Source organism: Brassica rapa, chromosome A01, assembly GCF_000309985.2.
Source record: "Brassica rapa cultivar Chiifu-401-42 chromosome A01, CAAS_Brap_v3.01, whole genome shotgun sequence".
NCBI classification, from domain to species: domain Eukaryota; kingdom Viridiplantae; phylum Streptophyta; class Magnoliopsida; order Brassicales; family Brassicaceae; genus Brassica; species Brassica rapa.
Genome location: NC_024795.2, coordinates 20104757 through 20122954, shown reverse-complemented (window position 1 = coordinate 20122954; position 18198 = coordinate 20104757). Strand labels below are relative to the sequence as shown.

General features: G+C 36.3%; 1 protein-coding gene across 3 annotated transcripts; it reads left to right on the top strand.

Moving 5' to 3' along the window:
- Nucleotides 1-7514: 7514 nt before the first annotated feature.
- Nucleotides 7515-10042, top strand: LOC103831991 (transcription factor FAMA). 3 transcript variants are annotated; one of them, XM_009107945.3, is made up of 5 exons: nucleotides 7515-7754; nucleotides 7955-8047; nucleotides 8177-8830; nucleotides 9020-9454; nucleotides 9832-10042. In XM_009107945.3, the coding sequence occupies exons 2-5, from the start codon at nucleotides 8024-8026 to the stop codon at nucleotides 9919-9921; spliced, it is 1203 nt and encodes a 400-aa protein (XP_009106193.1). In that variant the 5' UTR covers nucleotides 7515-7754; nucleotides 7955-8023; the 3' UTR covers nucleotides 9922-10042. The 3 variants fall into 3 exon arrangements, with proteins under 3 accessions (XP_009106193.1, XP_033137756.1, XP_009106201.1); XM_033281865.1 differs by having other exon boundaries at nucleotides 7613-7844; XM_009107953.2 differs by having other exon boundaries at nucleotides 7628-7860.
- The last annotated feature ends 8156 nt before the right edge of the window (nucleotides 10043-18198 follow it).

Here is an 18198-nt window from a genome sequence, read left to right as displayed (position 1 = left end):
AGCATTTGTTGGAGCATGAAGTGGAAAAGGGCTTTGTTTTACCATAAACCTAAGAAACTGATGGAGAGCAATGGAAGAGACGACAGGTTCTAAGTTCATGATCCCAAGCAATCCTTGATTGTTCCTTTTGGGAACAGCTCTTGCATGTGGAAACAAAAATGGTTCACCCGCTTCTTCCAAAGATGAGTTCACACACACGCTGCTGTACCACGAATGTGAACACTTTGAAGAAAGAAAAAAGTTTTTGGATTGAATTGAATTTCTTTTACAAAAGAAACTGAGAATTGAACATGCAAAGAAGAAAGAGATAAACAAGAATGTGTAAAAGATAAAGAATACAATGAGAGAGAGTGAGAGAGAGAGAGAGATGCTACACATACAAATGGGTCGTGTGTGTATAGCTTTACTCATGATTACATGAATGTAATCATTACGCAACTCTCCTCCCCCCTCTCACTTCGTAAGGTTAAAGAAAGAAGGTATAGGGATATCACAGTATTTTCTCACTGGTAAGAGCTGGGCCTAGGGGTTGGGCCACCAGTTTTTTCATATGTGCAAATTATTGAATCTTTCTATATTTTACTGGCAAATTGCTCTTTTACTTATCTCAAAGTTTGGGGTTGATTTTAACGTGAAAATCACATTTTTCACGGTAAAAAATTATATTATTCATGAAAAAAAATTATATTTTTCATCTTCTTAATATTTAAACCATATCTATTGACAAAATATTCATTCCCCACAACTCCTTTAATTATTGGTCATTTTTAGGGATATTTTTGTGACAAAAACTTAAAAATGACCATTTGAAAGAATTGCACATTAAATATTCATAAATTTCAAAAAAAAAAAATACATTAACATTTTTTGACTTACAATATTTTCATATTTCATTTAACTGAAGCTAAAGAAGTGAACTTTGCAAAACTTTTTTTCTAATATCAAGTCAAACTTAGAGAAAAAGAAACAAGCAAGAACAATAATTTGACACAAAATCAAATAATTTTTTTAACAAATTCATTTTGAAAACAAAAACTTAATAAACATAAAAAAAATAAAAAATTAAGAATTTAGTTAAGATTCTTAATCCATATATATATATAATATACTTTTCTCTCTTCTCAAAAAGTCACTCATGCACATGGTGCATAAAAAGTTGACACATCATCACCAGTTTTTTAAAGAATTAAAATTCTTCCACATCTTTATTTTCTTATCAGTTTGCCAAAATATTTAAAAAAATCATTTAATAGCTCATAAAATATTTGTTCTAATTACATGTTATTTTTGTGAAAACATGTAAAAATATCATTTAGTATTTAAATTTAAATTTATCTATATATAGATATATTTAAAATGAATATAAAATATCATTTTTTTCTTATCATAATAGTTAAAATTTTATATGTATATTACATAATTTTAAATTTATTTTAAATCTAAATATACATAAAATATGTTTAAATCAATAGGAGATGTCTTTTATCATTTTTGACAAGTTATATACACAAACAAAAGTAAATATAAAAGATTATTAAATTTTTATATCACAAATCAAATCGTGTTTCATCATATTTTTACACTAAGACCCACATTTTTGAAACTTAGTTACACCAAAGCACACTTTTAACTTGTTGCATACTTTTGACTATGCAAAATATCAATTTAATCCTAACTAAATCCAAAACTAATTCATCTCTAACTAAATTTTCCTTCAGTCTCTTTCTTATTCTTGAAACCAATGAAAAAATTTTCTATAACCATAATTAAAATTAATATTCATATTGGTCACAGTCTCTAGCGAAGCTTGCCCCATAATCTCTACCATATATTTCTCTCCTCTAATCTCTCTAGTTTAACAACTTTTGGTTTCATGTTCTCAAAATTACTCACATCTTCTATTCTGCTGACAATATCGCAAGATTGTAGAAGGAAAATTAGTATGTGGAGGAAGAGAAGGGTTTTGGAATCAGTGGAAGTGATGAAGATGTAGAATGAAAGGAAGAGGATGATAAGGAAATGGTGATGGTGGAGGCGGAGAGGTAGGATGAACCAGTGGCGGAGGTAGAAAAAACTTTTAGGAGTGTCAATTTCAAAATTAGGATATATCATAAGTGTCATTTAGCTAAGATATACAAGATTTACCTAATTTTTAAAAAATTATACGAGTAAATTTTCTTTTTACAAAACATTCACCTCGGTCAATTGACCCACTTCCCAATACCATGGCTCTGCCACTGGGATGAACCATATTCCCAATGATGGATGAAGTGAAGGCATACTAGATTGAAGAAAGAGTTAAAAGGGAGGTGTGTTAACCTGTAAAGACAGTGGATGAACAAGTAGTGTAGCTTCTTGATTAACTAAGATTTGGTAGAGATTTCATTACAAAAATTGGCAAAAAAAGGCAATAGATTGTAAAGAGGAGACGATGGAGGAGAAAATGATTGAGTTTGGGCTATGGAAGCTGAGAATCATGGCAAAAAAAATAAACATCCAAGATTGAAAATCTCAGAACGGGACTGAAAGACTTTAAGTAATTACTAGATTAAAGACAATCAAATTCCATCTACGAAGCATCTTCCTCACTACACCCTTCCAATCAAATTCCATCTACGAAACATAATCCACAAGTCATAATTCATCCAAGTCTCTTCCATTCATGTTTCACTCATCCATGATGTACCTGGAAAAGGCGACATAGGAGGCGGTGATTGAGTTTGGGCATGATCTTGTTGTGGTTGGACAAGGAAGAAATCATGGAAGCTGAGAATCATGGCGAGAACTAAAACATCCAAGATTGAAAATCACTAAACGAAATTGAAAAAACCCTCATGAATCACTAGATTGGCGAAGAAACTTGGTTCATATGAAAAACAGTAACCCAATCCAGAAAACACCATCTATGTTACATGCATCCAATTATTGCCATAAACACACAATCTACACATCCATCCATACACGTCAATCCACACAAATGCATTATGTCAAAGCCATCCACACAACAAAATGTATACAATTAAACTTTAATCCAAAAATTTGATCAATGAATTATTAAAATATATGAAAAAAATTTCTAAACAGTAGAAAATAAAAATTTAATTTATCATATCAATCACATTTATTTTATGTATTTTAAAATTTAAGAAATAACTAAATAAAATATGCAATCGTTCGTTCGTCGTTTGACGTTCATATGGATGCATAGCTACCAGTTTGGTTTACAAAATCTTCATGAGCCTGTTTATGGTGATGACAAAAAAACAAAATATTAGAGGTGAGATAAATAATAATAATAACATAAAATACAAGAAACAAATTTAACTAAAACTACTTAGTCAATTGCAACATGTTTTTCTTTCATCCAAGGGTATTTTATAAAGAAATTTAGTGACTATAGGTTTAAAGTGCCTATGTTTTTGTTGAGAGGTAACAGATTGGTAAAGAGTTGAGTAAATTAGAGTAAATAAAAATGTGAAGAACATATGAAGTTAAAAAGGTGTGATGGTAGATTTAAAGAGAAAAAAAATAGAGTCACATCAGTTATTCTAACAAAATATAGAATAAAACTAGAGTTTTTTCTTCTTCTGAATAGTAAATATAGTAACTAAAAAAAATTGAGCAAAGTGAATCTGTAGTCATCTAAAAAAATTACTTTTTCTCTCTCTAGATCCTCTACCATCTCTCTGTCCTTCGTCTTCTTCATCTGGTTTCTTCAGTCACCGACTCTAGCTGCTTCCACAGAGCCGGAGTCGGGTTTAGTTTTTTCTTTATATTAATTTCTCTGGTGTGTTTAATCGATGGCTTTGCATGTCGATTTGGAGGTTAAAAGCTAAAATCCAGATCTGTTCAAAATCTGTCGGGTTTTAGGTTTGTTTCAAGGTTAGGGGTTCCGGATTTAATAGATCAATGGTGTGGTGTTGTGTCTCCTAAGCTGCATGCTCCTTCTCGTCTGTGTTAGTATATTTGGCTTCGCTCCGTCTCGATCCGTAATCCGTCTGATTTTGGATGGTGTGTTGAGATTCGCTCCACGTCCTTTCTCTAGAGGTATGATCGCGTCCTCGAGTTTCACATGTCTCCTGACGTTTCATGGTTGTCAATCGATTAGACCTCGCCGTCTCCATAAGATGAGTTGGAAACTAAAAGATGAGTTGGAGACTCTTATTCATTACAGAGATTTGAAGCAAAGGTTTTGTGCTTTATATGCTATGCTTATTCACTATGGGAAGTCTCTTGTTGGTTCTCTTTTAACAAAGATTTGCATGGAGTTTTGGTGTCTTGGTGCTTGGAGTATTCTTCTACTTTCCACTTTTGTTGTGGCCCTTTAATCTTGTTTTGGTTTTAATCTCTAAATTTTCATGTTTTATGTTCATGTGTATAACAAAAATGTCTCTCTATGTTAGGGCCTTGTCTTCGGAGAATCTATTTCTGCCGGTTCTGTCTATGGGTTGTTTCTGGCTTTGGTTTATGTTCTACTAGAGGCGTGCCTGCGCTTCGTGCATAATATTATTTCATTATTGTTAAGTATGATATTTTGGATAATCTAATTATGTGATTTTCTTTACTTATTAAGAGAATTATTTGGTGTTTTTATTGTTTTATGTAATAGTAGGTGATAGGTTAATATATTATGTGTTTCTTTTTCTCAATAATGTGTTGTTGTGTGCATAATATTAAGTGTTAGTGGTGAAGTGAGTCTCTGATAATATTGAATTTCAATAATTTTTTTTTAATGAATTTGTTGATTTTAAGATTAGCGGTTTCGTTTTCAAAATTGTATTCTTTTTTTTTATATATATTGGAACATTATTATTTTAAGATGTTTTGTGCCCTCTCCTCATATTTTGACTGCGAGCCGTCACCATCTATGTATTTTGTTTATCTTTCTGGTGTGCGGTGCTTCTCACCATCACCAAAAAAATACCCACCTTCGTGCTCTTGTTCTTTCTCGCCTTCTTCTCCTGTGAGATTATCTGATATTTGTTGTAAATCGGGTTTATGAGTTTCCATTTGTGCAGTTGTTTCTTACGCTTTGTAGGCTGTTCTGGTCAATATTGTCACTCCTCTTCTTCCTTAGATTTTGGCTATGTTAGGAGCTGCATCCCATTGGGTTGGGACAAAGTTTAGTCATCTTTGATGTTGTCTTCCCGTCATTGGTTTGCCGTCAATATTCCCTGCTCGTCTTGGTTTCCAAGATCTGTTTTTTGGTGATCTGACATATATGCTCTCTTTCATAGCTCGAGGACGGTTCCATGATTTACTGATTTTGTTTCGTCTCCCCTTCCTTCTTTGTTCTCTCGTCTCGTTGCAGCTTTCATCACTGCTCGCATCTCTGGTGGCTCTCCCTTTCGCTATGTTTGCGAATCCAAGTTTGGATAGTGATTTCCTATGTGTATGCTCTATTGGCTTAGATGGTTGTTTCTGGTGTTAAGCTTAGGCTCTGGTTTCTCGGTGCTTACCTTCCATTCTCCCTCTCTCAGTTTGTTTCTCTTGTTCTCCTCCTTTCCTTGGTATAGGTGTGTGAAGTTAGTCTCTTAGAGTTTTGGTCCCTTATATCTAGAACTTTGTGGTGCTTTGTTGGCAGAGACACATTGTATATGCTTATTTAGTTTAGGCATGTGTTTTTCTACTTCGTGGTAACTTTAGCCTTCTGGTGATTATTCTTTCTCTTGCATGCTTTCTTGGTTCTTTACGTTAGTGTTTGATCGCATTCCATTGTGTTTAGAGATTTCTTTGTCTCAGATTTTATCTTTCTACATTCTCTAACCTCTGTTTATTCTGACCAAGATACTCTATGGCAAGGTTAGATATAAGTTAGTTTTTGTTCTTGATCTCCTTTCAGCTTTGGACCTTTATTAAGTCAGCGTTATTATGACATTTTCAGTTTTTTTTTGTGATTCTCGATGTTTTAGGTTTAGATTATGTGTGTGTTCTAGTTTCTTCTTCTTAGTTTGGTTATTTTATAATTTTTAATAGTAAAATAAAAATATAATTTGTAAATAAAATATTATAAAATAGTTAAAAATAATAAAATAATAAAAATTTATGTTATTTTTAGTTGTGAATAAGTTAAATATTTATAATATATTTATATTATTTTATTTATTTCTTTATTCATCATGTATTTTAATGACCAATAAAATAAAATATTAAACTTTATGTGATGGGGTTAGTTGCAATAATTTAAAAGAAGAAGGATCTAAAATGTAAAAAAAAAAGAAAAATACGAGGACACATGTATCAAACCCATCTTCTACATGTCAAAAGAAGAGAAAATTTCTACTTTATATATATAGATAGATGTTTATCTTTCGCTGTAAATCTCATGTTTAATACAATCATCCTTTAGTGTTAAAAAAGAAGTAATTACCAAATTATAATATTCTATCTGATTGGTAAAATTCTAGCTAAATTGAGAGTAATTTTAAATCTGAAATAAAATATTACTCTAAAACAACTAATCAGCCGCAGCTAATGTGTATGATAATGTAATTCACTTATGATTAAAACTACTATTTGAAAAAAGAATTCATAGATATATATATACACTACACCTTGTCCTTATTAAACTCACATGTCTGACGACCAAAAGAAAATAAAATGATAAAATCACATGTCTCCACAACACACAAACAACATATGTCATTTCGTGAAAACATTATTATACAAAGTAATTCAATATGAAATTATAGAAATAAAGATTGGAGACGCGTAGAGAGATTTGATTAAGTTCACGAAAAAGCGGTAGAAAAGAAGAGCGGTTTTGGCTTTGCTTGTGATCTCTGAAAGTTATCTACTATTTAATGGTTCAAAAATAGAGAGAGGTGATACACGTGTGTTTTCACGGTTCTCCCTTTTTCTTTATCTGTGGCTCCTCTCGCTCTCTTACGTTTGCAGATAAAGGAAAAAAAGTATATCGTCTTTATTACAAAAACAAGATATGGTTTGGAAAATTCAATAATCATTCATTTGACTAGGTGTTTAATTCGATTGAAACTTGTAAAGAGCTCTAGATCCCCATTTCGAATTTGACTTTCAAACAGAAAATACTTTTAAGCCAAAAATTTATATTTGAAAAAAGAATAGATCTCCAATTCAAAAATTCACCATGGAAACTGTGATAACCATAATCCATTATTCTTTTGCTTCTTACTAGTATATACAATGAAAAACACAAAATCCGAGCTCTGGTATTTATTTCTTGGTTAATGGACTAATTAGCTAATAAGTAGATTAGTTAGAGGAAAAAATAATATAATGTATCTCATCTTTCAAAATTAATATAAAAAATAGACAATAATTTTAAGGATTTACTACCTAGTTGAACGACAATATTTTCAATCATTCTGTGAAGATAACCTGAATTATATATACAATGATTCATTAGTTACTCTATACAAACATGTGTTGGGGGGGGGGGGGGGGGGGGTTAATTATACAAACGAATTATTAAGAATGTACTGATAATTTAATAACTTTGATGCCCCTTGCTAAACCTATTTATGTACACAAATGCTTCTCTCTCTTTCTCTCTCTCTCTCTCTCTCTCTCTCTCTATATATATATATATATATATATATATATCACTAGTTACTGCATACTGCATATATATGCGTATGTTTATATATATATATGGGAGTTTAGTAGTGGTTGCTCATTTGTGACTTCTCAATACATTTATCTCTTGTGTATCTTTTGCTACTTTAGCATGTCTTTTATGTACATCTATCGCAAACCCTAGTAACTCGTACAAGGTCAGCCCTCTTCTATTTCATCAAACCCAATAGTAAACAAGTTTGGAATTTTGGTGTTAATCACTTATTCTTTTCGTAATTCAGACATAGGTTTGGTCTTAACAAGGTTTTTTTCCTTTTTTTATTGTTCAACGTGTGGTGTTTTTCATGTATATGTTTTGATCAACTGACTCTGAAGCTCATGGGATCGTTGTCGTTAGGTCGTGTTGGAGTCAAGAAGCTAAACCGTAACTAGCCTTAAGAGTTCAGACGTTTATAATCAAGTGCGAATGGCAATGGATAAAGATTACTCGGTACGTACCTATATCTTAATCATTGATTCTTCTCCAACATATATAAACATAATAAATATGTATATATATTTGTATGTGAGTCAGTTTATGTTAATTTCGATATCAATTTGATTCTCCGGTTTCTTTCAGGAACCCAATTTCTTAGGTGAATCCTCAGGCGGCAAGGATGATACCAGCGCTGGTATGATAGACTACATGTTCAACAGAAACCTTCAGCAAGAAAAGCAATCGATGCCGGAACAGCATCAACTGTCCCCTTCTCGATTCGGAGAAACGCCAACTTTTGATAAAATGAGCTTTGCAGACGTGATGCAGTTTGCGGACTTCGGTCCGAAACTGGCGTTGAGCCAGACCAGAAATGAAGACGATCAAGAAACCGAGCCGGGGATGGACCCGGTTTATTTCTTAAAGTTCCCAGTCTTGAACGATAAGATAGAGGATCATAACCAAACTCATCATCTCATGTCTCGAGAAGGAGGTGAGTGTGAAGGTAACATAGGGAACGTGTTTCTTGAAGAAAAGGAAAACCAAGAAGATGAAAACGATAACAACTCCGTGCAGCTCCGTTTTATTGGAGGGGAAGAAGAAGAAGATAGAGATAACAAAAATGTTACCACAAAGGAGGTAAAGAGCAAGAGAAAGAGAGCTAGAACAAGCAAAACCAGCGAAGAAGTGGAAAGCCAAAGAATGACTCATATCGCGGTCGAGAGGAACCGTAGGAAGCAAATGAACGAGCATCTTCGTGTACTCAGGTCTCTCATGCCTGGATCCTACGTCCAAAGGGTATTATTCACATATATATTTATTTTATTTTTTTGGTAAAAAAATCACCTCTTTGCCGGGACCACGGTAACTCCAGTGAAGCATCCCGTACTGGTCATATATTTTTATTTTGTGATTGTGTTCATATAAATAACTGTGAATGTCTCAAATTTTGTAAAACAATAATAAATAATGCATGCAATATAATAGGGAGATCAAGCGTCAATCATAGGAGGAGCAATAGAGTTTGTACGAGAGCTTGAGCAACTCCTACAATGTCTGGAATCACAGAAGCGTCGGAGAATCTTGGGAGAAACTGGTAATAGGCATCTTGGGGACATGACCACGACAACGACTACTTCTTCTCCCATAACTTCGGTTAATAATCCCCAGATTATTACCGGAAATGTAACCGATTCAGAGGGTGGAGGAGTACTTCGGGAGGAGACGGCAGAGAATAAGTCGTGTTTGGCTGATGTAGAGGTGAAGCTGCTAGGGTTTGACGCCATGATCAAGATACTTTCAAGAAGAAGACCAGGACAACTGATTAAGACTATAGCTGCATTGGAGGATCTTCATCTCTCTATTCTTCACACTAACATCACTACCATGGAACAAACCGTCCTCTACTCCTTCAATGTCAAGGTAGGTTTCACTTGCATATAAACTTTCTGAGCGCATATTTTAGCTGTTAATCTATATAAATCAAATTAATAAGCCATAAAGAAAATAACAATAGTCTACTAACTAGAAAATATTCATATAAGACAAAATTACAACTATAGGCTATAGCATTAATTATGTTTAAGGTATATTTTCTGATTTTATTAAACAAATTTAGGGCAGTAAAAAATTTAATGAAAGTGTTTTACAGCAGCACCTAGTTACAGGTTTTATCGACACACAAAAGAGAACATCATAAAGGAGTCACAAACGAGCGGTGTATTATGGATTTGTATTGTTATAAAAAATATGTAGCAAAATGATAAAGGCTAACATGAGGTGATGTACAACATGTGCAGATTACAAGTGAGACAAGGTTTACGGCAGAAGACATTGCAAGTTCGATCCAGGAGATATTTAGTTTTATTCATGCAAATACCACCATGTAATGAATTATATATTTCTCCTTTTATTTCGGTCAAAGGTACTTTTCACAAGTTTACGTTTGTGGCTTAAAAACAAAAGTTGATGATGAATCCATTTTAAACGTCTTTTTGTGTTGTTTATTTTCATTTTTACAGTACTCCAAACCGTCTTTTCCCTCAGGGATTTGTTTAGCACAAACGATATGATACAAGTTTAAAACTCTCTTTGGGGCAATTATCCAAAAGGCAAAAGAATTAAGTGCATATGTAAAACAAATTTGGGGAAACAGGTGGATGAAAGGACATAAGAGTATTGTCCCCTAGTTTTTTTTTGGGTAACTGAAAACAAAGATACGACAAAAGAAAACGAAAGCTAAAACTGTTGGGTATTATTCATTTAGTAGCAAAAACTTTCGGGTTAGAGTAGGATGCCAATTTCCCGATTCCGGCTTCTACCTTCCGAGTCATATAATTTCATATGCCTCCGGATAAAAAGAAAAATTTCTAAAGAAAATATGAATATTCACAAATTTCAAGATACAGTCGAATCGCCTTAAACCTAAAAAAAATGAACAATCAACTACAGAAGAAAGACCATACGGTCATCATCAATAGAAAGGTATTCATGAGTCATATGACCCATATCTCATGATACTATCAAGACAACTAATGACATAATATCCCATACTCATATGGAAGTAGACAAGAGACGAGACTTTCTGGTTTATCAACAATTAGAGTAGGAGAAAATATATATTATGACATATTTTTGTACAATATGTTTGTACAAAAATTATCCCTAACAGTTTGGTGCTAGAAAAAGATGCAGTTTTAACTATATGACAATGTGATAGGCAGAAGAGACATTACATGTTTTTCGCAAATACTCGTAATCCAAACCACTTGGGGCAAAGACTAGATCCATAATCTCACACAGCTGGAAACCCATAACACTTCTCCAACGAAGGATAACACTGTGCAAAAAACAGTAGGAAGTGTGAATTAGAGAGAAAGAGGAGAACAAAGTGACCGAAAGCTATATTTCTTTTCTCATTGAATAATCTTTAGTTACAAGCTTACTTTTATATACAAATGGAAGGGTTTCCTAAACCTAGTTCCCTCAGTCTTGGACCACGAACCACGTGTCGATTGCTTAGATGCACTCCACAGCTTGCAAGGGGACATACCGGTTAGATAGGGACATCTCATAGTCAGCTACAGCTGGTCTCTTTGTCCTTACGCTCTGTTCCTTGGACAGTACGGTTTTACCGTTGTACCTTATCAATTCATGTTGTTGGGCCTTCTCTCCTGGACTCGATAAGCCCACTGTGGTTTGATGTTGTATACTTTCATCCCCCCGCAAACTGATGGTGGTGAGATTACCAACACTCAGTTTGGTACGAAGTGTCTGAAACGACTGTCGTGGTAGTGACTTGGTAAATATATCTGCAAGTTGCAGTGCAGACGGAACGTGTTGAACCTCCAGAACTCCCAACGCCACACGTTCCCGTACATAATGGTAATCAGTCTCAAAGTGTTTTGATCGACCATGGAGCACCGGATTAGCAGTGAGCTGAACGGCAGAGAGGTTGTCACAACGAAGAATGGCAGGTCTTGGCTGATGTATCTGCAAATCTCGAAAAATAAACGACAACCACGTCAACTCAGAAGCAGTGCTCGCAAGGGTTCGGTACTCAGCCTCTGTGGAGGAGCGAGACACGGTGGGTTGCCGTTTAGCAGACCAAGACACAATATTGGAACCAAGCAGAACACAAAAACCCCCTGTAGAGCGTCGAGTATCTCGACAGCCTGCCCAATCACTGTCACTATATGCCAAGACATCCAAGTTACAGTTGCGAAAGAAGTGAATTCCCATATCAGAGGTTCCGCGAAGATATCGAAGGACTCGCTTCAACAGATGGAAATCAGCTTCAGTCGGAGAATGCATTCTTTGACAGATAAAGTTAACAGCAAATTGGATGTCTGGACGAGTGATAGTGAGATACTGAAGCTTCCCAGCAAGACTACGGAAGTATGTTGGATCAGAAAAGAGACGTTTATCTTCATACACTTGATCAAGGCGCAGTGGAAGAGGTGTGTGAACCGGATTACACTCAGACATGTTAGCATGATGAAGGATCTCCTCTGTGTATTTTGTCTGACTCAGAAACAGTCCGGATGCGGTACGTTGCGCCTGAACCCCCAGGAAGTAGTGTAAATTGCCCAAGTCCTTCATAGAAAAGCGGCTACTGAGTTCAGCTATGAGAGACCGAAACAGAGAAGGGTTTGAGCCGGTGAGCAGAATGTCGTCCACATACAGTAAAAGCACCAGTGTATCGCCTTTGTGATGATAAACAAAGAGAGAAGGGTCGGCTTTACTGCAGATGAAACCGTACTCCAGTAGATAGTTACTGAACTTGTCAAACCAGGCTCTAGGAGCCTGTTTGAGACCGTACAAGGCCTTTTTCAGAGAGCAGACATGATTGGGTTTAGCACTGTCTTCAAAACCAGGTGGTTGGATCATAAACACTTCTTCCTTCAACTCACCATGAAGAAATGCGTTCTTTACATCAAGTTGAGTAATACTCCAGTTCTTTGATGTCGCCACAGCAAGAACAATTCGAATAGTTGAGGTTCGGACAACCGGACTATAGGTTTCAGTGAAGTCAATCCCTTCTTCTTGACGGAACCCCTTAGCAACGAGACGAGCTTTGAGTTTGTCTAGTGTGCCATCCGCATGAAGCTTAACCGTGAAAACCCATCTGCACCCGAGTATATTCATATCTTTAGTAGCTTCTGTCAGCACCCACGTATGATTCTGAAAGATAGAGTCAAGTTCATCTAACATCGCTTGTCTCCAGCCAGGATGTGCCAGAGCTTCTGCAACAGTTTGAGGTAATGATGGAATTGTCTTACTTGCTACCAACGCATACCAAGGATTCAGTTTCCTAATGCCCATCTGAGACCTTGTGGTCATTGATTGGCTAGCACGTGGGTCGTTCTCTGGCGCCATTGTGGTTTCTTGTTGGAGAGGAGCATGATCCGGAACTGACCGCACTTGTTCTGAGACACGTTCAGGAGTAGATGGAGCTGCTTCATGTCCTGAAGAGGCTTGTATGCTGTCTGGAGCTGGAGTCTCATCATGACCCGTAGGGATGTGGCTAACATCTTGTGGATATTCCGAAACTTGAAGAGGTACAGTAGGTAGATAAACTGGAGGAGAAGATGAAGTTGTACCTTCTTGCCAAGCTTTCAGAAGACCCGTTTTATGTTGTACCACAAGATGTTTATATTTATCAGCAAAAGGGAATATCTGTTCATCAAAGATGACATGTCTAGATATATATACCCTCCCCGTAGGTGGATACAAACATCGATATCCCTTGTACTGAGGGTGATACCCAAGGAACACACAAGGTAGAGATCGCGGTTCAAACTTGTGCTGAGTAAACGGACGCAGACACGGGTAACATGCTGAACCGAAGACTCTGAGAAAGGAGTAATCAGGTGACTGTTTGAGGAGTATTTCAGAGGGACTCTTCTGTTGCAGAGCCGCAGAAGGAATGATATTGCTGATGAAGTTGGCAGTATAGAACGCCTCAACCCAGTAACGAAGAGGAGTGTGGCTCTGGAACAACATGGAGAGCCCTAGTTCAGTGAGGTGACGATGTTTACGTTCGGCCAGACCGTTTTGTTGAGGAGTTGAAGGACAAGAGACAAGATGAACGATGCCATGATCATGCAGATGGCTCCTGAATCTCATACTCATAAACTCGCCACCGCCATCACTCTGAAATACTTTGATTTTCTTGGTAAATTGGTTCTCAACTTGTTTTTGAAAGGCAATGAACTCATCACAGAAATCAGATTTTGCCTTTAAGGGAATTATCCAAGAGTAGCGAGAGAAGTTATCAACAAACACTGCATAATACTTGAATCCTTGGACAGATACAACCGGAGAGGGTCCCCACAGATCACAATGAATTCGATCTATGGGTTCCTTAACACTAGACTCTGAAATAAAAAACGGAAGTTGAGAACTCTTTCCCATTTGGCAAGGACCACAAACAGGAGATATGCTGCTCTTATTGACTACTATTGCCTTGCTGTTTTTGAGAAGTTGAAGAAGCTGGAAGTTAGCATGACCAAGCCGCTGATGCCACACCATCTCACTTGCAGCACACTGGCGGTTTGAGTAGTAAGCCACGCATTCCTGCTTCTCCAACACATATAACCCTTTATCCCTTGGCCCCTTTGTCACCACCTTCTGAGTGTCGAGATCGATCACATACACAGCATTAGAGTCAAAGAAAACCCCACAGGGGTAGTCATCACACAATTTTGACACAGATAATAAGGACTTTTTCATGGAAGGGCAAATGAGAACGTCGTTTAGAGGGAGACTACCTGTGTTGGTGGTGAGAGTTGTGGAGCCAACATGTGTGATAGGAAGGAAGGTCCCATCAGCGACCATAACCGTCTCTGGACCATTGTAGACAGTAGCGTTTGTCATCTGAGCAGCATTGGACGTCATGTGAGCTGAGGCCCCAGAGTCAGCAACCCACTCTCTTCCGCTAGAATCTGAGACTGGAAAGGCAGACAGAGCATGAGGAACATCATCACTCTGATAAGAGTTATCAAAGCGGTTCCAGCAGCGAAGAGCAGTATGACCAGTACGTCCGCAAATCTGACATACATGACGTTGATTGTTGTTACCCGTGGAGTTATGAACCTGCTGGGTAAAACCTCTGCCACGAGTAGAGTAACCACCACGACCGTTGAAACCTCGTCCGCGGCTTCTGTTCTGATTATTGTTGTGGTATCCAGACCGCTGAGTTTGAAAGGCCATGTTCGGAGTAACATTAGAGGCAACTTCATAAGATTGAAGGCGAACATCAAAGCCAGAGACATCTGAGATAACGTCATTCAGAGTAGGAACCGGAACTCTAGTCATGGAGCTCTGGATGACAGTGATTATAGGGTCATATTCACGGCCCAAACCGTTGAGAAAAGTGAAGATCTTCATAGATTCTTCAACCGGTTTTCCAATGGAGCTTAGTTTGTCACAGATAGCCCTAAACTCACGACAGTAGGTGACAAAGTCTTTACCTTTCTTGGACATGAGCTGCAGAGAACGTCTGAGCTCAAACTCACGAGCAATGGAGCTCTTGTTGTAGTTATCTGCCAAAGACAACCAGACTTCATGAGATGTAGACAAGCAGTGGACAGTTCCAAGGACTTCTTCAGTGAGGGTGCCGTAGATCCAGGAAATGACGAGTTGATCTGTGCAGATCCACGCATCATAACGTGGATTTGGAGCTTGAACTTCAACACCGTTGACAACGGTTGTTACTTGCGCCGGTGGTGGAGGATCCTGACCGTTAACAAAGCCTAACAACTTCTGACTCCTGAGTAAAGACTCCACTTGAGTCTTCCAAAGCAGATAGTTACTATCATTCAATTTGATAGTAACAGAACTTGTAACATGAACACGCGTAGGGAAGGGATATGGATCTTGTTGCTCAGCCATTACAGCACCTATTAGGGTTTATATGAGCTCTGATACCATGTGAATTAGAGAGAAAGAGGAGAACAAAGTGACTGAAAACTATATTTCTTTTCTCATTGAATAATCTTTAGTTACAAGCTTACTTTTATATACAAATGGAAGGGTTTCCTAAACCTAGTTCCCTCAGTCTTGGACCACGAACCACGTGTCGATTGCTTAGATGCACTCCACAGCTTGCAAGGGGACATACCGGTTAGATAGGGACATCTCATAGTCAGCTACAGCTGGTCTCTTTGTCCTTACGCTCTGTTCCTTGGACAGTACGGTTTTACCGTTGTGGCTTATCAATTCATGTTGTTGGGCCTTCTCTCCTGGACTCGATAAGCCCACTGCGGTTTGATGTTGTATACTTTCAGGAAGAGTCAACGCCGCAACTGGTTACTAATTCCTACTAGTTTCGGGTCTCAAATACGAATCATACCTCTAAATTCTTTGGATTCATTGCTCCAACCTGGAGCAGTCACTACCAATATCAATTGTTAATCCATTTCCGACAATTTGGCTGGCCATAATTCATCCAAGTGCACAACTTCGTCTCGCAGGAAAAAAGATGTAAGGTCCTTAAGCAGAAGACAACACATTTCTTTCTGATATAAATTTTGACGAGTTCCGAAAGCAAGGGGAGCCAGAGGAAGAATTTTTGGGAATACTATAGGCATACCAAACCACCACTACAAGGTAAAGGAAAACCACATTTAATTTCTTCATGGTTTATAGCATGTAGACAGTGGTTCAATCTAAAATCAGCTTAAAATCTGGGTGAAGAGAACACTTCTCAAGTACTCAATGAATCCCATCAAAACTGTTCAAGTTCCGCAATAACGACGATCATTGAACAAATAAGTACATCTCATTGGATATGGGAGTTAATGAATTGCTGAAGAAAAGTTTCCTAAACGAGTTCTTAACAAAAAGACAAGAACTAACAAAAAACAGGAGAGCACTGCCCAAACACCATGTGATTTGCAACTACTGATTTGGATCTTGCCATAAGCATTTTTTTCTCACCTAAGGAGTTGGACAAAATATTAAATCTGCATCAAGATGTGCTGGCCATTAATTCCTTCACTCCACTGAGAGAAAAACATACCATGAGAACACATGTTCCTACTATTAGTCACACCAGAAGGAAATATTTTGATCTTATAGCAGTAAACTAAGGCTATCTCCGGCAATTCATGCAAAAGAGTTTAAGACTACAATCAGTTGTAAGCAGAAAGAAAGCCAAAGTTGCAACAAAGAGAAACAATTAACAAGGGTCTATGGCTGCTCACCTTACGAGGAAAAAAGTTCCAACAACTCCATTGCTGCTCATCTTGCGAGGAAGAAAGCTTAGTCAACTTCATGGCTGCTCAATTTACAAGGAAACGAGCTTCGGCAATTTTACTACTGCTTATTCCAAACGGATATATGATTCGATCAAATTGCAACTGCTCACTCCTGGATAAGAGCAGGTTGTACAAATCCAAAACCATTGCTATGCAAAGGATATGAATCCAACAACTTTAGTAGTTGTTCATCCCATGCAAGAGGCAGGAGCCGACCCTCTAATTGCTGCTTAGCCAAAGAGAAAGCATTGGTCAACAATATGCATTTGCTTACCCGTAATAAAATCAAGGCTGTTAGCTTCAGGAGCTGTGCTCTTATTTTATAGTTTAGGAAGTAAGACTCTATATTAGTGGAAATCCTCTTTAACTTTGGTATATTCCTCTTTAACTGCATAGGAATCATCAAGATGCAAGAATCAGAATGATAAATGAACATATTTATATATACTATATATATGTGCTATGAGCATTACAATATTAAAAATCAACTTTTAGTTTCAAATAGTTTGAAAATCAAATATCTCAGTTTTATTTTTTTAGAAGAGTTGTGAGATCCAGTGATATGTCAATAGCATTAATCTAAATTACTAATAAAAATTCTTGTAAATAATTTTGATCAAATGATTAACAAACTCATGATCAATGAACTAAAAATATAATTTAAAAAACTTTCTAAACATCATAATTTTAACTTCCCCCTCTTTTAACTTTGACACAAAATAATTCTCAATTGTAAAGTTCTCCTAGTTTTTTTTGTCAATCTCCAAAATATTATCTCTCGCATAGTTTTGATTCAATGTTTAATACAAAACTTGTATTCGATTAAAGAGAACAATTAACCTTGAAACTCTTTCAAATCATTGCATTATCTTATCAAACACTGATCCATTTGATTTAAATTCAAAACAATCTTCAATTGCAAAGTTCCAACAATTCTTTTTGGAATTCCAAGCTAATATATTCTATGGTCAGCATATGTAAAATTGATAACTATTTAAATAATAACAAGTGCCACTGGAGTTTCATATGATATTATCACATTAGATTTTCCAGCACTTATTTTTCGTCTTCTCCGTATTAGTAATTCTCTAGGGCTTCTTTTTCTTCTCATTGTCCTTTCTTTCTTTCTTATCACTTTTTACATGAATCACTAATGCCTTACCATTTTTCTTACATTTATTTTTTTCAAATATCTTTATTTATTTTTGTCAAATATCTTTATATATACTAGGTGGATGCCCGCGGTTTCGCGGGTTTGAATATTTTGTAATAATATATTTATTATACTTTTTCAAATTAAAATATGTTTTTATCATTATGTGTTTTTGTTAAAAAAAATTTCTAACAATAATTGTTTAACAAAAGATAAATATGACTATTTTAAATATTTTTTTCAGATATTGT